The 21,698-nt window shown below is 33.2% G+C and overlaps 1 protein-coding gene and 1 long non-coding RNA gene across 4 annotated transcripts in view; both read left to right on the top strand.

Annotated features, from left to right (window-relative positions):
- Nucleotides 1–218: 218 nt before the first annotated feature.
- LOC134235343 (endothelin-converting enzyme homolog) overlaps nucleotides 219–21,698 on the top strand; it is a 34,882-nt gene continuing 13,402 nt past the window's right edge. The window contains exon 1 of one of the 2 annotated variants that reach the window (XM_062717474.1): nucleotides 219–563. In XM_062717474.1, the coding sequence (XP_062573458.1) occupies nucleotides 535–563 (29 nt within the window). In that variant the 5' untranslated portion in view covers nucleotides 219–534. Of the gene's footprint in view, nucleotides 564–791; nucleotides 1,183–21,698 lie in introns of those variants that run through there. The other variant, XM_062717473.1, reaches the window with a different exon arrangement.
- On the top strand, nucleotides 13,718–20,925 carry LOC134235344 (uncharacterized). Of its 2 annotated transcripts, none has more exons than XR_009985387.1 (4): nucleotides 13,718–13,944; nucleotides 15,796–15,880; nucleotides 16,757–16,859; nucleotides 20,828–20,925. It is a non-coding gene; the product is annotated as an uncharacterized LOC134235344 (long non-coding RNA). The 2 variants fall into 2 exon arrangements; XR_009985388.1 differs by lacking the exon at nucleotides 13,718–13,944 and adding an exon at nucleotides 14,379–14,458.

Genomic DNA, 21,698 nt, shown 5'->3' on the forward strand with positions numbered 1-21,698 from the left:
CTGCATCATTTCGCCTGAAACAATAAAACATGGAAAGACATGACATTAAGCAGGAAATCACAATGACAGCATCCAGAATCAATAAACGTGTTTAATATCAAGGCGTCGTCATGAAAACTGCAAAAAATTCCTTTGCACTTTATTTTCATTACTGTCTGATTCAGAAAATTCCTTTTAATGCTCTCTGTGCACAGTTTGGAACGACTAAAATTAATCCGCTCACAAACGGCATATTATCGTAAACACTTTATGTTTGTAGATTATAAATCTTTTTTATTTGTGTTGAAATCTCTCTTTAGATGGCATTTTAAAAAGATTAGCTGGCCATAACCCGATCCAATGACAGAGTTGTGTATTGACTGATAACATAGGGGTACAGGGAGATTACGTCACGCTCCAGTGACCCGGATGTCCACAGTGGTCGTGACGATATTATTATACAGGTGTTTTCAGGTGACTTTTGGTGTGTATTGCCTTCATGTGAGAAAAATTATCTCCTTCACGTCTAGAATAATAGAGGATTAACGACAAAAGATGAGCAGGAATTCCAGGGACTCCGGAAGGTGAGAAACACACACACATTTCGATACATAATAATACATACAACAATGTTTTATTTAGTCTATAAGTAGGAGTAGGCGATTTAACTTTTTCGGATATTTATATTTAGCGTACGCAGCAGAAACTCTGTATGTAAATAAAACAGCGAGGCAAGCACATGTTTGTTCGATCAGTATGGTACTTCGGTATATAAATAGGAAGTATAAAGTGAAAGCTTGAAAATCAATTACACAAATGCCTGTGATAACGAGCTTTTAAAAAAAGCAAATAGAGGATTTAAAAAAAATGAAATGCAAATGCATGGTTGGATATGTACATAATGTCGGTAGTAACTTTGTCAATTTCATTAATTGCAACGTGATTGGTGGTTGAATATTTTGTCGTGTAAACCAGTGCATATGTCAGTGGCTTTACAATGTCGTTGAGAACGCTTAGTCAAACTTGTCTTAAAATTTAAAACATGTCTGGGACCTTTTAAAAATACGACAGGAGTATGTCTGTGCAGTATGGGGGAATTTAACCTGTGAGGGGATATAAGATAATGAGTACGCAGTACGGAACCACAGAATGCAGTTTAGCGGAGGTACCCCCCGTTATTGTGGTCAACCCAGGGAAAAACAGGTAAATAAGGGGCAGCTGAGGTCATCTCAGTTTACCTGGCATAGGTAACGTTCGTCTAGGACGTCCGCTACATTGTTTACTTTTGAAATTGACTTTAATAACTTGATTTGCATTTATAAATTTTGAATTTTAAATTCAAACTGTGAAACAAATGTAAATTTTGTTGACTGTGCAATTTCATTAATTTAAGTCAATTTGCACTCTGTGAATTAAAAATGTATTTGCTTTGAAAAAGTCAAATAAGAGCAACGCGGATTATTAGAAACATACTTATAAATTATGTATGTCGTATAAGAACATATTTCTGTAAATTCAAATAAAGATTCTTGAAAGACATACACCTTTCAAGGTTAAGGTTGAATTTCCAGACTTAAATTATTCGGTTTCTTAGTCTGGCAAAATATTTCAGATAAATGAAAGTTTACTGCAAGTCTCCCTTAGGAGTAATTGTAAAGCAATCTTTCCTTATTCGTAGCTGTATGCTATGGGAGCTATTGTTTACTGATAAAACGTTTCTACCAAAGAGCAAACTTTTTTTCCCATTAAAATATCTAGACTATATAATGTGTCAATGCAGTCGGGTTACATATACATGTAATGACTGTTTCACAAGAAATCGCATGTATAAATACATGTATATCTGAGTCTGTCTTTACCTTATTTAATTTAAATAATATTTTACAGTAATTTTCATTTAATCAAGATATTTGTTCTCTGTTTTGTCGAAGTTGCTATCATGATTCTTAATAGGTGTTTCAATAAACTAATCAGATTTCAATTCTGATAATATTGAAGAAAAAAAAAAGAAAAACTTAAGCTTACGTGTGGTCGGACACGGGTAGAAATTAAATAAAATTTTTCGCACGATGCTCATTCTCGAAACTTGATCAAAGTTGGGGGCGTTTTAAGTTTTCATCTTTGAAGGTAAATGTTTTTATCTCAAAATCGATTTCTCTTGCTATAAACCTTTCTTCTTTATCACGACAAAATTTCCATAGATAAGGACTGTAAACTTTTTTGTGGGATACCAGATAGTTGTTATTCTCCCCGTTAACCAAGGGTGAAAAAAGAGCAGTTCTTTTTACCTTTAAATTACTGATAATATTGATCAAGAAAATAAATACGCCGTTCAGGCAAAAAAAAACTTCCTTTTATGACTAGCTCATGGATTGTACATTGTAGAACTCTACGTCTCCCTGGCATACACAAAAATTACTCTCCGCGGAAAAAACCTATAAAGCATTTGTACAGCGGATATTTCATTTGCTGCTGAAAAAAATGTACGTCTAAATGACACTTCGGGGTTTGCTTAGGGGTTGTCGATTAATAATTATATCAAGTCTATTGACTGTCAGTAATATCCATTGCTTCTTTCCAGCCTCCGAACGAATCTCATTTTTGGCATATAAAGAATCCCCCATGCCCCAATTACCTTATGCAGTTTACATTGGAATTGATTTTTGGGGGGCACCAACAGTTCTGTGTCTTAACGCTTCACTATATCTAACAGGTATTTCAAAGAGATAATATATTTTATTATATGATCGAATAATTTCCATCTTTCTGATTGGCTGAGATCTAACTATGTTAGAAAAATATTACGTTGTATTGACCTGCACGTGACGTTCCAGGTGAATACAAGGATTTATTTCCTCTACATTGATCTAAAAATAGATCAGGAAATTCCAAATTGATACAAATTGTTTTGGAAAGCTATTTAAATGACTATGACATTTTTTTTTACTTGTGAACAAAACATAAGCGAATATATATATTTTTGGGTGAGGGTGGTAAGATGGGATGCAGGGACCCCCTTCCAACACTTTTAATGAACAACAAATTTTACATTTTGGCAGTCAATTTTCCCTGATAAGACTCATTCCTTTCAAAATCTATTCTATAAAAAAGACTTACATTATAATTTTTTTTCATGACAACTAAAATTGAATAAAAAAACATTTCAAATTGATACGACTGGTAAAGTTTATTTACATTTTAATTCTGCTTTTCTCCCTTGTATTTGGCTAGGACTTAATTAAATGCAAACAAGTAATGAGCTGTATCATTTATCAGTGAATCATATAATAAAACAATTATTGCTGTTTTTTTCGGTCAATACAAAGATTTAGCCATCTTCGAAGTACAATATTCACCTCGCCCTTCGGGCTCGGTGAATATTGTACTCCTCAGATGGCTAAATCATTGTATTGACCTCAAAATGCAGCAATAATTGTATAATATTATCTAAAAGCATGCTACTTTACGCTTGTAAATTTCAAATAAAATATGGTTAAAACTAATTATGATTACTTTAGCTTTTAATCACAAACTTCGATGGTCACATTGTAGAATTATTTTAAGTATTATTACAAACGTAGTCTCCTCTAGACTAATTGATATCATAAAATCATGTTGTAAATTTTTTTTTGAATTTACTAGTTTGGGGTAAATGCAAAATTTACATGATTAATTAAACACCTTGTAAATTCAAAATTTACGACAGGGCAACATTGCAAATGTAAATATAAAAAAATTCAGTATTTTAAAGTGTTCTCTGAATTATTCTTAATCAGTGCAGTTTTTCATTACTTAGGTTTAACGAGTTATTTAGTATTCCATCAAGACTCGCCATGCTTTAATTATATAATCAGGCAGTGGTGTATTGGTGCACGGTCGATTATTTATTTATGAACTGCCGCACAAACAGATGTCAACGCCGAAGCAGCGTGCGTAATTCTGTAAAAATTGCTTCAATTCCCAAGATATATAACGCTTCGCAAAATATATTTTTAAATCAATGAGGGAAAATACACAGGGGAGGTATGGAAAATGATAAATATTTTATTGTGTTCGGTAACGAGAACCATATTTCGTCTCTTGCGGCTGATTATCGGGCCACTTCTCAGAATGGAATGATGAATGTTGTGTAGACTCCTCGTATAGGCCCCTGGGTTGTTTAACTTTCATTATGTAATATGCAGATAGATGGATACATCAATTTTTTTAAAAACTTCACACGCCTGTTCGTTTAATTTGTTATTCAAGCTCTTTTTTTGTAGATTGTTTGATTGGTTCATTTATTATTTAGTTCTATCATGACATCAAACGCTCAAGATAATGTACATTGTATAATTACATACTTGCATGTACAAATTTTCAAAAACACTATGGGATATTGGTGCATGCTAGATATTTTTCTCTCATGATATTTTCCCCTCCACTCATTTTTTCACTCATATGGAGAGACCACCACTTGCCGGGGAGGGCTGCAAATTTTGTCCTATACTCGGCACTCGGTACCATAGAGCGATGAGGGATCTTTCTCGTGCTAGCACCTTCTGCAAAATAGGACCTCGGTTTATGCGGTCTCATCCGAAGAACCGCGTCTCCGTGCCCCTCAGTGGATTCGAACCTGCGTCGTAACTCGTACATGTGTAAGACTCTAAATCCCACTTCGCATCACTAGACCAATCGCTCTGACCAGTGTTTCAAGCTGGCGACTTGACTAATGTAGATTTAATCATTTATTATTGAAAAACATTATGAATCAGTTGCTGGATGACGAGAGATTTTTTTTATTCAATGGAGATTTGAGTCAATCAAAATATTGCTCTGAAACAGCGTCGATCGTTAATCCAGTAACGAGTTCGAGTTCTTATTAATATAAGTGTACAAAGCAATCAAAAAATCCTCGTTCACTATTAATTAAAAATAATCTAAAATATTGAACTACAATTTTTAGTGTTAATTATAATTATTGGATGATGCAATTTAATAAATTGAGAAGTAAATCCTATGCTTAATTGTTTATGTAGTGTCTAAACTATAAGCAACAACTACATGTATCTATGTTGCGATTGATTAATAAAACAGCAAAGAAAAATGTTTATTGCTTTCTAGTTGAAACTCTAAACATCTTATTGAGCGGAAGAATTGTTGAACGATAGTGGACTCGATCTCCATGTTCAATCAGTAAAGATGGACCTGGAAGTAACACGGCGGTGTACTAACACAATAAATCTATCGGAAAGGAAAGAAGCGGTGTCGTCCATCAATTTCAGTCTCGACACCCTGGGACTTGTAATTAGTGGAAGGAAAAAAACCTGAAGGCTGGGAAAGCTCAATTTGGTTTCCTCCTAGTGGTTCTGTTATTCATATACTGCTGGAAGCTTCAAACATACATCAGGCTCCGATCAGAGGTTGATGAAAACAGTGTTAAATCTGGAAATAGTAATTAGTGCAAAAGAGTTCTTTAATGGCATTTTTGACGCAAGAAACTTGTCCTTTTCCCCCTGACTTTAAGCTTTTGCCTTTAATGAGTGAATACTAGTATTTTGTTTAAAAAAACAATATACACCGTATCTAGAAAGGAAGATTACGTGCATATATAACGAATGAAAATATTTTCCCCTCTAATTTCATTATTATACAATTTTTTTAATAAGACACACACAAAATTACGAATAATTTTTTTCTAATTACGCGATTTCCAGGCTTTATTATATTACGAAGGACGTCGTTGGATTATAAGGCTTCTTTTCTTGTTGTCTTTTAATAAGATCAGAATACGTTTCAGTTGCATAATACATTAATATGTAAGACAGCTCCATGCAGAGGAATAAATAGACAATTTGCGTGCTATGATTGCATGTTCAGGTTATTTATTAGTTTTTTTCATTGATCTAGTACGAAAATTGATGAAATCAGACAAAAATGATATAAGATCGAACCGAGTAGAATTCGGTAAGACGAATTTGTTGTGATATCGAGTGAAATGATGCTTCCTTGTTACATGTGTTTACTTCAGTAAATAAAACCGAACAAATGCATATAATTTTGAGATTTTTTTGTAATAAAACCCAAGAAAAATTTCATCTTTATCTGACTTCATTCAGTTTTAATCAGGATTTTCTCTATAAATCATTCATTATGTCTTCAGCTTTTGTTTCAGTACTTGAGTGTAATTGCTGAATTTGACACGTGTGCAGTAAGGTTTAATTTTCATTTGTTATCCTTGGGGCCGAATAGGGGTCATAAAGTCCTTAATAGGGCAGTTTTTTTAGCTACAGAAAAAAAACTTTTTCTGAAACTCTTTCTTTTAAAAGTCAGAAATTCCTTCAACAAATCTTGTCGTTTACTTCAAACCGGTAATGAATTTGTAATTTGAAATGCAATCAGATTAAAATCATAACTTTGTAACACTCTGAAAATCTGATGGTCGTTGTGCAAAGAATTGCAGAGCGTGACAAAGATCTGATTTTAATCACATTGTTTGAAATGCAAACATAAAACGGTTCTTGGACATTTCATATATGGTCTATTTCATATTTGCATACCATTTACACTTATATGTAAATTACTTTAATTTTTTTTTTTTGTGACTTTTGTTTAAAACCCAGGGCAGGTATAAGTGGAGTATCGTACACTTGTAGGGTGGCACTGTCTTGTGCCAGTACATGTATGTCGTTTTGGTTAACATAATTAACTTACACCATTACGTTTACTGAATGAACACTGAAAGGTCACTGAATGAAAGAGCTCTAGATCTGTTATCAGTCATTTTTCAGTATACACTCTAACTTAAATAAAAGACCGGGTTTCTACGCCCGTGTATATGCTCTAAATCTGATAAATGATTCAGAATGCAGAGGCTATCAGACATGGTAATATGTCATTCGCTGGAAGTGAAAATGAAGATATTTCACAGCCAGGGTAATATCCCTCATTATCCCACGGTTGTCCTTTCTGCTTCATATACAGGATTAACTTATCAATGATGAGATCTGGAAATTTTGATTTTGAGATATACATACATGTAAATGAGAGGCACATATATCTCAACAAGGTTATGAATAGTTTTAAATGACATTATGTTGATAAAATCATATTTTCTATGCCTTTTTTTTATAAATTATACTTTATTCTAATGGTGAGCTTTTAAACATTTTATCTAACTGAAAAGATATCTTGTACAAATGTAACATGTCCTAACAATATTGTTTTCTTTTTTTTTTTAATAAATGCATATTTTATGACCAAATTATTTGTTGATGAAGAAAAATTATAAAGAAAAATTCTCACATTGATATTTCATTGAGTTTTTGGTTAAACGATATTGATAGATAAAAATCATTTTATGTTTAGAGAGAGGACATTTGCAATATTGATGACGTGAGCAAAAACCGGATTCTGTGGTTACGAGGCGAATATGAGCATGTCATAATGTTCATAGTTTTAAAATATAATCATTATTTTGCGTGGTTTAATGACGATTCCTTTGGCGTTTATTGGTTTTGAAAATAGATAGATATCATTAAACATTAATTACTTTGAAAAACGCGTTTCTAATGTTTAATTGTTGGAATTTTGCGTCTTTTGATTGAAGAAGAAATAGAGATATTTTTCGAAAGTAATCGAACTGTCTATACTTGAAGTAAACTACTAGTATCATTACTGAGTATATTTAAATCTTCAGTAAGGAGAAGAAAATCCAATTAAAAAAGAATTTATGTCAAAATTTTGGTATCTTTTGCCTCTATTATAGATACATGTATACTGTTCGTTATACAGGAGCCTATTCCCACTCAAACATCTACCCCTGAAAATATCAAATGTGCTACACATGCGACAGATGATCCAAGTGAGCAAAATAATGTTCCTCATTATCCTACCCCTCAACTTGTTGTATCAGGGCCCATCACAATCTGTAGTGAAGATATACAAAAGATTGCAGAAAATGTTAAAGCCTTACTCAGTACCGACCTAGCATCTCTCACATCTGAAATACAAAACATTGTTAAAAGCGAAGTACTGAAAGCAACTGAACCCCTACAAGAAAAAATCAAAAATCTAGAAAAACAAAACAAAGATCCGTTTCTTAAAATTGATGAATTAGAACAATATGGTCGTAGACCCCTGGTTCAAGTCTCTGGCATTCCTGAAACAATGAACGAAAATACATCAGACAAAATCATGGGTGCCGTTACAGCCGCTGGTATTCCTCTCCAGCGGGAGGATATTATTGTTTCTCATCGTGTTGGAAAACGTGATGCAAACCGAACACGCCCTAGACAGATAATCGGTAGACTAAGGTCTGTGGATCTCAAGTTCCATCTCGTTAAAAATTCAAGAAAGTTTGCAGAAATTGAGGAGACTGCTGGTATTACCATAAACGAGGATCTGACGAAATATCGTGACAAGATCATGTTCTTGGGCAGACAACTTTGTCGAAACAGAAGAATAAAATCAGTGTCTTCCTCTAATGGAAAAATCAAAATATATGATCGGGACAATGAATCCCACTTCATTCGAGAAGAGGCAGATCTAGTACCCTTTGGACATGTAATGGCAATTGAGTAAAATGTTACAAAAAGCAAACAAACAAAATAGTAAACTCAAATGCGTTTAAATATAAATCGTATAATATAAACCTTCCTACCACACCAGTTTGTTTTTCTTTTTAGAACTCAATCAAGATGAACTGCATCAGTTTATGTCTTATGTTTTGTGCAGTTCAACTAACTTGTGCATTTCACGATTTAGAGGTCAAATCAACCTCAAACTTCTGTGATGTTACATTAACTTGTATAACCTATTGTGTGTACAACACTGTGTTTGTATATATTTTCTACACACAATTTTCTTGTTTTCTGTTTCTTTGGTTTGTTATTATTTTCAATGTATGTTTCTTTGTTCACTTTTTTGTTGTATTATTTTTTTGTGTTACATTTTATAATTCTTACAATTTCAATTGTCATGCTTTGCGTATTCTGCTGAATCTCTCAAACTCTGTACTTTTTGTCCCATTCTTCTGTATGTCACTATTATTTAAAAACACCATTGCAGCACCTTTTTTGTTTCCTACTGTACACTTTCACCAAATTTTAGACAATGGGTGACTCTGTTGAACAATACCGTGCTGCAATCGGTCTTTTTTATTTATCCTGTAGAGGTGTATGCAAGTCTTACTCATTCCATATCTCGGTTTGTGAATTCCTATTGCGCGTTCTTTATAGTACGTTCAAAACATTATTAAGATGTACGACACGGTATAAGAAAAACTTAGTGTATATTAACTTTTACTTGCAGTTGTTTACGTTTATTTTATTAGCCTGTGGTGATATTGAGGTCAATCCAGGACCCACTATCGAAAGTGTCCTTGACATTTTGCACCTAAATATTCGCAGTATAAGAAACAAACTAGGTTATTTGAACTCATTCGTCCATGACTTCGATATATTGTGTTTTACCCAGACCCATCTTGACCATACCATATCGAATGATAATCTATTATTAGATGGTTTTAGTAATATAATACGAAAAGATAGAAATTGTTTTGGGGGAGGTATTATGATATATTTGTCAAATCAAATACATGTAACAAGACGCCAAGACTATGAACCAGCTAATTTAGAGTGTATTTGGTTAGAAATCGAAAATCGTACCTGTAAATACTATCTCTGCTGTATTTATCGACCTCCAAACGCTGACGCCAGTTTCTGGACTAAACTTTCATGGAGTTTAGATAAAGTAGGAGAATCCTCGAGTAAAATCATAATTGTTGGTGATATAAATGTAGATTTGTTAAATACTCCTCCTACACACATAATACGTGAAATAGTTTCAAATTCCAATCTTGTCAACAACATCCACGTACCGACGAGAATTATTAACAATACACGCACGCTTCTTGACCCAGTTTTCACTTCACTTGATATTCAGGTACATGATTCGGGTGTCCTTGAAATTGACCCAGCTTTTAGTGATCACAAAGCAACTTATATTGCACTAGCCTCGAATATAAATTACAATCGCGCTTACAAAAGAAAGGTATGGGATTATAAAAATGGTGATTTTGACAAATTAAATTCCTTAATACAAAATTGTGATTGGGATAAATACATCACACAGGATGAAAAGCCAGGTTTCCCAAATTTGGAAACCCGATGGAAACATATGGGAATCGTGACATCAGTAGTTTCCATATAGTTTCCATTTTATGGAAACCACATAGTGGTTTCCACATAGATTCCCGACATGGAAACAATCAACCTGTGGTTTCCCGTAAGTTTCCCAAGATAGGAAACCATGGAAACATACCCCGGTGGTTTCCACATAGATTCCCGACATGGAAACAATCAACCTGTGGTTTCCCGTAGGTTTCCCAAGATAGGAAACCATGGAAACATGCCCCGGTGGTTTCCATGTAGATTCCCGATATGGAAACAACCAACCTGTGGTTTTCCCTAAGTTTCCCAAGATATGAAACCATGTAAACATGCCTCAGTGGTTTCCATACAGATTCCCAACATGGAAGCCACCAATGTGTAGTTTTCCCCATGTTTCCCAGGCAGGGAAACTTTGAAAGTATATCTCAATACTAACCACCTACCTTTTATTTTACAAAAAGTTAAATATTTAATTATGTTACCATATTTTTACCAATTATAGAAATATTTCAAAAGTGTTTACATGCTGTATCAAAATAATTAACTTCAAACAGTTAAAATATTAAGTAGATGTGTATTTCTGTGTGATTAATTTAATATTTCAGCACCGTGAACGCAATTCAATTTTAATCTAATTTTATTGAACTGAATTTTATTTAATTTAATTTAATTTTGAATTTGATTTATCACATAAGTTTTGGTTAACTCGTATAGAATGCGTGAAGTGGAATAGAAAAAAGTAAGTGCATGCAGTTATGTAGAAATCAATCATTTCTGATCCCACTTTCTTGAAGCTGTCTATGATGAATGTTCCTTTGAAAAAATGGAAGAGCTAAGGAAGGGTACATTTAATGAAATTATTTACAGAAAAGGTTTATTAAAAGATCGATTAAAAAGTAAATAAAGAAATATGTCAAGTTACGACTACTGATTAAGGACAGGTGAGACGTTCCTCAATAAAATAATTAAATTTTTTTTCCCAATATTTTGCAATTGACATTGAAGAATTATTTTTACATAATTACATGTTTTCACAAGACATCAAGGTACCTTACCAGGCATTTGTGTTAGATACCAGAGGTTGGCATTCTTTTATATACCGGGGTAATCCGTCAGGAAAAAAAATACTTCAGTTGGTTTGTCAAAATTACATTTTTAGTGTTTCAAGTTTTTAAATACAAGTTTAGAAAGTGATAAAGATTTTGTTTTAATATGAATTAATATATTAATATAAACTGGTCAGATAAGAATCATTCATCGAATTGGCTGGGGGTTGAGTATTATCATACTAGTATTTTACTATTAATAGTGAATATTGGGTTTTTTTAATTTATTAAATTATTATTTTTATTATTGGGGATGGGTGGGTTGCTTTTCATTTTTTCCTTGAGAAGCCCCCCCCCCTCACCAAAAAAAAAACGCTTTTGAAAAAGTCACTATGGTCGGCCTGTGTAATTAGGGACACCTGTCCTCACGTGCCATTTCAGGTGGAGACACGTGCCGCGAAGACACCTGTCACTGTGTATTTTTTGTATAATCTATGTGAATTGAGACGGTTTTGTACCTAAAGGGAACAATAGGTTGTTGTCGAGCATGTACACACACAGTCTCCGACCGAAAATCGCTTTGAATTAAGATGATGATTCGTGTTTCTTTTATCATTTAAAAAATTGTATATTCCATAAATAAAGTTATACAAGAGAACATATTTATAAAATAACCTTCATTTAAGAAGTTCAATGAAAGAACAAACTATTTAGAATTTTTATTTCAATTTTCATTGATTTAAAATAAAACTATCCTCTTTAGAAATTAAATAATTTTCTATAGGTATTGAATAGATCTTAATTCTCGTCGAGTATAATTATATTAAATCAGAATGACGTTAATAGATCAATGTGAAATCAAAACTGTATTTAATATTGTTGATGGGTTTTTGTGTGAAATTTGTAATCTAGCGTACTACAAAGACATTTATTAGATAAATGTTTATAAATAAATATAATTCATCACAAAACACTTTTTTTTTCTTTCCTTTTTTTGTTTAAATATGTACGCAGATCCCCGTGTAGTAAACGCCTGCACTTTTCGCATGAAATTACAATGTAGGGTCCTAAATGCACATACATTATATTTAACAAACTTTAAAATTTTCAGCCATTTTTTTTTTCTCCAAAGGCCATTCCTTTAGATAAAGAAAAGTATATAATATTTTGCATGATTTTGTTTTCCTTAAGAACAATGGCTTTTAAAGTAGTACATGCTAAGGCAATCTATTAAAAGAATTTATTTTATAATTAATTCATTGTATAATTGTCACAATTGTATTTTTGTTCAGTTTTTGTTGATTTCATTCTATAAAGGTATGAAGTTTGTCAATACTTTAACAAACATTTCTTTATCTATGTTGTGCACTACTTTATTTTTATTCGCCGACATGCTACTCTTTTTAAAAAAAACTTGGGTGACTAATAGACTCGATCTTCAGGCCTGTAGGAAAGTAATTTCCGTTAGAGTAATAAACTAACGGGGATTTTATTTTTACTAACATACCTTACCAGATTTCTTAACGAAAAAAAAAAAAACATTAAAGAAATACAGGGCGGGACCAGCTAAAGCTGTATGCTTAAGTACAGTCCTGCACATCAACGAGTATAGATGACTTTCGACATAATCTTTCCCATGACTTCACTTATACCAATCACGACTAAAATACTGAATTAAAATACTGTTATATTTTCCTGACTTTGATAAGGTGTTAGTTTTGTTCCACCTAGAGATATAACTCTCCTAAGAAAAATTTTTTCAACATTCTGATTCATTTAACAATTTTACGTGTTAAAATGATGTGGGAAATTTTTTTTAGCTTTTTTTACGTGTTAAAATGATGTGGGAATTTTTTTTTTTTTTAGCTTTTTTTACGTGTTAAAATGATGTGGGAAATTTTTTTTAGCTAAAGGCCAAGGAGTTTAAAGTACAATGTACATGTAGCAATTAGAGAAAAGTCTAGCAGGTCCACCAGTAATATTGATAGCAGGCGCAAAATCTAATTAAACCCCAAAAAGGAGGGAGTTCAATTAGTAATTTTATCCCCCCCCAAAAAAAAACACAACAATTTATTAGCAATGAATTATTAATCACCGAACTTTTCAATCATCACTATTGAAATAAAAAAAAAACTGTTCTTGATAGTCATATTATAATTGTAGCTCATTTTCATGCCTTTTAGGATTCCTGTGGAAATTTCACAATAAAAAAAAATGTGCTTTTAAATATTTAAATCTTTTGGTGTGACATTATAAATTCATAATCATACATGTAACAGTTAAAAGAAGCGGGGAGAGGGGGGGGGTACTTTCAGCAAGGATGGCCACTACCAACAACCAAGCCCCTATCCCGAAGGCAAATGAGTTGAGGTGTCAAGCAAGAAACAATTTTTTTCTGCTCTTGCATCATGTATTTAACCGCTTTTTTTCTAAATATACAGTACTAGGCCTACATATCATATCGGCAAAAATATTTAGGAGCCCCTCTTTTTATTCCATGAAAAGCGGAAAACTTAATTAAATTCTAATATAAGATCTCATAATCACACTTAATCATAGTGAATGTAAACAGTTTATATTTCCCATCCTGCATCGCTCTCTGGGCGCTTTATTTCATTGGTCAATTTCCCGAGGCGCCATTTTTGGAGGATCGAGAAGGACGAAGAAGAAGGTGTAAGCAGCTGGTAAATGTGAAAAGTTAAGATGGTTTCACCACCCAGTGTCTTTAAGACTGTGATAAATGCAATGGCCAACGATGAAGGATTAGTGTACGTATATTTTTGTTAACTTTTTACGGTAAATAGTTGTAATATTTGGCAACAACAAATCTTCACTATCGGAGGCAACTTTTGTTCTGACGCCATTTTGAAAAGTTGGATACCTAAGTTTTTAAATTGTTAAGTGTATATATTGCAGAGAGAAAGAGAGAGAAAAAAAAATTTGAGACAGTCAGTCAGTGATATAGCATAACTTTGATTATGGAGGCCCCAAAGGCACCGTGCATGTGCATGCTGTATGTTGTAATATGGCAACGTTTCGCTTTTTATCATGTTTATTAAAATGTATGCTCCATATGTATGTTCTCTCTCTATATATAAATGAATACTTTTCGGAATTAAAAAAAATATTTTTAACCCCGCTCAAATTATCCGGATGATAATAGTTACACCGAGCATGGTTTCGTAGTTAAATTCAGACTGTAGAACATCCGGTTTGAATACATGTTTTCTGACTTTTCGGATAGCAAACTCTTGTTTTTTGGAACTTACGACTTATGGCAAGGTATAAATTAAATATTTTTGGTTCAAAACTTTGATAAAAGCATCGATATTTTTACAAAAAGTGTCTTCAACCTCAGCTTATCCGATTATTCATGAAGGATATCCTCATCAGAACAGTAGGAATAGATTGTAGCAAATAGCATAACCCTTATGCATGACGATGATATGGAGGAAAAATATACATAAAAAAGTGAATGTAGCATGTCCACTTTTCTGAAGAGATTAGGTTTGTTTTATTGTTTATTGAAATAGATTACTGCTCAAAAGATTTTTTTTGTAATGTCTAACCGGTTGAGATGAAGATGTAAAAAAAGAAAAGCCTAATAGTGAATTAATATTGATAGTATGTCAAGAAATGCAAATGAATCATCAGCTTGAATTATCAGTTTTTTCACAATTATTGACCTGAGTAGGTCAATGTATAGCAAATAATGCACAATAAAACTACTTACATACATGTACACGGTATTGTCTTACTGAACAGATTTAGCTGTCATTAGGTCAAAATTGCAAATGATAACATGCTTCTTATATCTGTATATACAAGTAACTCTTGATGGCTTGAACTTCAATTTCTCGGAAGTTCTTGATTGCTTGAAGTGAGTCTCCGGTCCCGATTTTTTCCTCTATATAACTAAGCAGATTTGCTCTTGATTTCTCGAACTCCTGATCTCTCGAAACCCTTGATCCCTCGAAGTCAAAATGCAGTCCCGCTGTGCTATGAATTTTACCCTTGATACCTCGAAGTGGCTGTGTGTATACCAAGTTATAATGTTCAAACTTTTGCCATAACTGTATATCTGTGTGTCTGTCTGAGTGTCTGTTGTCAACTTAAACCTTCACCATATTAACTTTAGAACTATACGAGATAGTGGCTTCATATTTAGTATGCATACTCCACTAATGAAGTGCTTTCAAATGGCAACAAGGACAATGATTATGTGATCTTGACTGTGACCTGTATGCTAAAAAAAAATTGCATTTTCGAACTTTGTTGCTGTGTTTCACAAGCGCATCTTGTTTTTAGCTCTACTGGTCAGAGACCAGAAGAGCTTATGCGATAGTAATGCGTCCGGCGTCCGTCCGTCTGTCTAGCTGTCCGTCTGTCTGCAAACACTACTCCTCCTTAAATTTTAGTCTGATTTCAATATAACTTGGCACACAAGTAGACTATACATAATTCTGTGCATCAGTCTTTGATAAGTACAAACCAGTAGAGCTACAGTCTCGACAGAGACTTCTGGTTATTTTTTCTTCCATCCCGGTTGTTGCTAATGCTATTACATAATTAGTTTAAATTTTAATGCAATAGTACCTGGACATAATTTATCATTTCAGAGAGAAGAAAACTGTGTGACGTTAAAAGAAAACCAGTGAGATAAAATCATAGAAAATGTATGATGATTCAGGATGTGGTCATTTGGTAAGTGGTAATTCATTCATGATTAGTATGTATATGACAATTGCCTGAAAAAAAAAGATTCTAAATTTTATTTAAATACTGAACTGTGGTATATCAGCTGTGAGCTACAAGAAGTTTTATGTAAAAGCTAGGGCTGAAACAATTTGTCCCCTCCATGTTATGTGTGTATTGCTATGATTGACATACAATCAGTTCTCTAATACATACACTTCAATAAAACTTTGTCATCTTGAACCTGAATTGAAAAGGAAAAAACTCTGAGATGTCTCCAAAAAATTGAAGGAAAAAAAGGAAATGCTTATTAACTGATTTCTTGTTGGTCAGTATTTTGATTACTTAAAGGAAGCTCTAAAAACTGCACACTAAAGAGTTCTACTTTAATATCAGGTAGTTTTATGAAGTTAGAGTGATCTGCCCTTAGATTAAGATTATGAAAAATGTTATTTTACAGTCAGTTAGATTATTTTTGATAGATGAAATTATTTTTAGCATTATTTAAAATTAAAAAAATAGGAAATTAGTTATTTTCATAAATTTTTCCAATGTAAGTAAACAGCAATGATTTCTGCTTACAGATAGTCCATTGTCTTTGAAAATTTCTTGGGGAAATGAGACACATACCATATGTTCTAAATGCATAAAAAAGGCTCATTATGCATATATTTATATGAAATATGATAGATTTTTTTCTCTCCAAGGAATAATTTCTGCAAGTCACTAAGTTTTTAGAGTTTCCTTTATTTTATAGATATTCAATGAAATTATTTGAAGTATTAAATTTTGGTAAATTTTATGATACTAAGTTATATGGATGAAAAAACAGCATGCGTGTATGACAATCAGGGCTTAAATTTTTAATGTCTCTTAATTTTTCAGTGACATTAAAACAGGAATTGTCATCACCAATAGACGAATTTCACATTCCTAAGAGTTTTCTCCAATTGTCGGCGTATCGCTCATTTTTCCCACTTTGTCCTTTGTAAGTTACTTGTTAATATAATTTCAATCTTCAAAAATATTGGACAATTACGATCTGTATCTGAAATGGCAGAGTATGGGGGCAACATGAAAATCATAATGAATATGTTCATACAGATTTTATTTCTAAGATATTGTCCCTCAACGTTGATACGGTTAAAGAGGGAAAACAGCGTCTTAAGCCGGTTGACCCCAGATCGACCCTGCGAAGGGGAATAACTTTTGTAAATGTGAAACTTCAAAGTCCTTTATGGTATATCATATAGATCTAAAACTGACTGAATTTTGATCAGCCAATTCATGAACATGATGAATGGATGTAAATAATGTTGGTCAATATATGTAAAAAAAAAAATTAAATTACTGTAAAACGAGTAAATTTGGCGCATACGTATTTTAGCGCAAACGCAAGTGGGAATGCATTGGCGCAAATAAATTTTAGCGCTTGCACTTTTCATTAAAATATATAAATGTGAAATTGCTTTTTTTTAATCCACGCCCATATTTGACTTTTTGGTTAGTCAAGCACGGATATACATCAGTACTCCCGTATATCAGTAAACATTCGTTAACTTTACCGTGGTACGTGTTGCTATCACATGGACGTGGTACAATGTTAAAATTTATTGTATTTCTATATTTAATTAAAAGAAATGGAGTATTTACTCATTTAAATCATATTCAAACAATGCATGCATCGACAGAAAATTACAAGTATATGTACTTAGATAGAATGGTAATCCTAATCAGGTATTGTCTGCAAGCTCAATCGCCATGTTTGATTGCATTATTTACCTCGAGGCGATAGATGATTGACACGCCGAGAAGCCAAACTTTGAAAGTGCTAATGATAATAATCGGGTAACAACTACCGGGGTAACAATTTATAGTTTAATTAAATTATAATTTGGCAGAACTTTCTGCCTTCCGAACATGTGCAGTGCTAAGTGTGTATGTAAAATCCAATGACCCTTCGACATTACGTAATCGTGCGTTCTGGTTTAAAGGTACTATTGTAAAAGCTTTGAATGTGTAAAAATGATATTAAAAAATCCATTAGCGCACAATAAATTTTAGCGCTCCGGTGCTCTTGCGCCAAAGGCGCTAAAATTTATAGTACGCCAAATATTCTTGTTTTACAGTACTTGTTTATATATACATTTGTGGTATCTCTCCCATTGAAGTTTATAAGCTTGTTATTTATTTCTTAAATAAACTGAACGTACATGCAATACCGGTATAAAATTACTCATAAGATACATGTATACTTAAACCATGATAAAATCATATGTGTCCAATGCAGCATATGATAAATCATTAACATACAAGTACACTGTACATGTGTATATATACTGTAATACATATATATTGCATTATTTTTAGGTCTTGTTCTGTGGATGCCCTAAGACAGTGTCTACCCATCACTCCATCTGATATCACTTGTTCTGTGCATATTTCTCTCTCAAACTTAAACTACAGAGAGCCTGTGGATAGAGGATGAAGAGTGACCTTGGACTAATTTTCTAGGTCAAAGGTCAGTATCAAAATGTACTGTATATCTTTATTTAAAATCGTAGTCCAGAGTATATTTCTCCCCTGGTGTAATCTAGCTTTTGTGTAATGGGGTGGAGGGTCTGCAATGATCTTCAACCAATTTATAGGTCGAATATCAAAATTAAAAAAAAAAAATCTCTCCCTAATATTTTTAGCTCTTCTGAGCCAAAGGCTCAAATAGCTAATGCTATGCCCATTTGTGCGTCGTGCGGTGTGCATTAAATTTTTAGAATATGGGCCGTAACTCAAGAACCCCTTGGCCAACCAGTGTCAAATTTGTCACAGGGTATCCTTGGCCCAGGGGCTACCATTTATACTAAAATAAGGGTTGGGACCCTAAAACAAGGGGAGATAATCAGGAAAACAAAACCAAGAGTACTGGTTGCTAAAAAATCTTCTTCTCCATAACCACCAGGCAGATTTTCACCAAACTTACATACAAGGATCAGGATATGTTGAAGATTAAAAGTTGTTCAAGGCATGACCCTGGGGCAAAGGGCGTGGTCTCAAGGTCACTTTAAAGTTGACCTAAATTTACAATTAATAAAAATGTTTATATTTTGCTTACTATAAGGACTAGGATCATCAAATCTTGTAAGTTGATGCATCTTAGGACTTCACATCATGTTAACTCAAAAGTAGGTCATGGTGACCTACTTTTTTAATTTTTCGGGTATTTGTTTTCAACTTGATTTGAAGGCATATATTGGACACTTTAAGGCCTATGATCATCAAACTTAGTCAGTTGATGCAACTTGGGTCCTTGAACAACGTCAATTTAAAAGTAGGTCACCATGACCTACTTTTTGAACTTTATGACTTATCCTTTTAAAAACATTTAATCTCATTATTTCAGGCACTGAAAGGGTTAGAATCATCAAATCTTGTAAGTTGCTGCATCTTGGGACTTTAAAACATATTTAAGAAAAAGTAGGTCACTGTGACCTACTTTTAGAATTTTGCAGGCATTTGTCTTCAAATTGTTTAAAAGGCATATTTTGATTACCTTCAAACCTACGATCATCAAACTTGGTCAGGCGATGCATCTTGGGACTCTGGAAAATGTTGACCAAAATGTAGGTCACGGTGACCTACTTTTGACATTTTATGGCTATATTTAAGTATCTTAGGTATTTATTGGCTTAGAATCATCAAACTTTGTGAGTTGATGCATCTTGGGTTTTCGGAGAGTGATGACCAGAAATTAGGTCACAGTGACCTACTTTTGACATTTTATGGCTATATTTAAGTATCTCTGGTACTTATTGGCTAAGAATCATCAAACTTTGTCAGTTGATGCATCTTGGGTTTTCCGAGAGTGATGACCAAAAATTAGGTCAGAGTGACCTACTTTTGACATTTTATGACTATATTTAAGTATCTCTGGTACTTATTCGCTTAGAATCATTAAACTTTGTCAGTTGATGCATCTTGGGTTTTCGGAGAATGTCGACCAAAAAGTAGGTGACCTATTTTTGACATTTTATGGCTATATTTATGTATCTCTAGTACTTATTGGTTTAGAATCATCATACTTTGTCAGTTGATGCATCTTGGGTTTTCGGAGAATTTCGACCAAAAAGTAGGTCATGGTGACCTATTTTTGAATATCTCAGGTATTTATTGGCTTAGAATTATCAAACTTGGTCAGCAGATGCATCTTGGGACTCTAAAAAATGTCAACCAAAATGTAGGTCACGATGACCTACTTTCGACATGTTATGGCTATATTTAAGTATTTTCCGGTACTTTATTGGTTTAGAATCATCAAACTTTAGCAGTTGATGCATCTTGGGTTTTCGGAGAATGTCGACCAAAAAGTAGGTCATGGTGACCTGCTTTTGACATTTTATGGCTATATTTAAGTATCTTAGGTATTTATTGGCTTAGAATAATAAAACTTTGTCAGTTGATGCATTTTGCGTTTTCCAAGAATTTAGACCAAAAAGTAGTCCTAATTGGAAAAGAATCATCAAACTTTGTCAGGTGATGCAACCTGGGTCTTAGGATACTTAGGGTTAGAGGCTTCAAATACAAGTGATAGGTTGTACAATTTATCAGAAGAATGATTCAAGGCCCTTGGGCCTCTTGTTGTTATTATAAAGGGTATGTTTTCTCTCAAACTAATCAAACTTAAAGCAGGGTTCTTAGTATGAGATACATGTAGTAATATATTCTCAATGACATAATAAGGCTGAAAACATTATTTATATTATGTTATTTTTTTTTCACTTATCATAAAGCATTAAATATTAAAGAGATAAATTAAATGCTGAAATCATATGTATCATGGTCATGGTAAGTAATTATTGATATTGGTATATTAAAGGACATTGACTGATCTTTCAGATTTCTAAGTTATATTCAAGCATTATAATTCTGACATCATATAATAATTTTGTATGAATATTGCAGATCATAGGTGATGTGAAGAAAACCAGGAAACTGATGTTGAAAGAAGTACTTAATGACCCTTATGAATGGACTTAAATGTGAAAGACTGTTCCATTGTTTATCTAAGATATACTAGTATGAATTTATTTAATATTTTGATATCATTGAAAAATTCAGTTACAGTTTTTGTACATCAAATGAATTATTAAACATATAAAATGTTAATGCTTTTTTCTTTTACATGTAATAAATTTTTTTGATAGATTTTTAAAAGAATACGCATTATTTCACATTGCTTCCTTTAGAAAAGTTGGGGAATCTTGAAGTTTCCCAGTAATTTCCACCAGGAATGGGACTCCAGATAATTCCACCAAGTTTCCGCCACACAGAAAGTGCTACACAAGTTCCATATAGTTTCCTGAGTCAAGGAAACTTCAGGAATCATAAGGTTTCACGAGCTTCCATGTAGTTTCCCATAAAAGAAAACCTTAAGATTCCATCAAGTTTCCATTCCACGGAAACCACTACACTCATATTCCATATGGTTTCCTGAGTCGAGGAAACTTTAGGAATCGTGAGGTTTCCCGAGCTTCTATGTAGTTTCCCGTATAAGGAAACCTAAAGATTCCATCAAGTTTCCATTCCACGGAAACCACTACGCTCCGATTCCATATGGTTTCCTGAGTCAAGGAAACTTTAGGAATCGTGAGGTTTCCCGAGCTTCCATGTAGTTTCCCGTATAAGGAAACCTAAAGATTCCACCAAGTTTCCATTCCACGGAAACCTCCTACGCTCCGATTCCATCAAGTTTCCTGATTCTGGAAACCAGTGGAATCTTCAGGTTTCCCATTACGGGAAACTACATGGATGTTCGGGAAACTTCAGGTTTACA

The sequence above is a fragment of the Saccostrea cucullata genome, unplaced genomic scaffold, assembly GCF_032062105.1.
Source record: "Saccostrea cucullata isolate Sc308-1 unplaced genomic scaffold, CSIRO_AGI_Scuc_v1 ctg3720, whole genome shotgun sequence".
Taxonomy (NCBI): domain Eukaryota; kingdom Metazoa; phylum Mollusca; class Bivalvia; order Ostreida; family Ostreidae; genus Saccostrea; species Saccostrea cuccullata.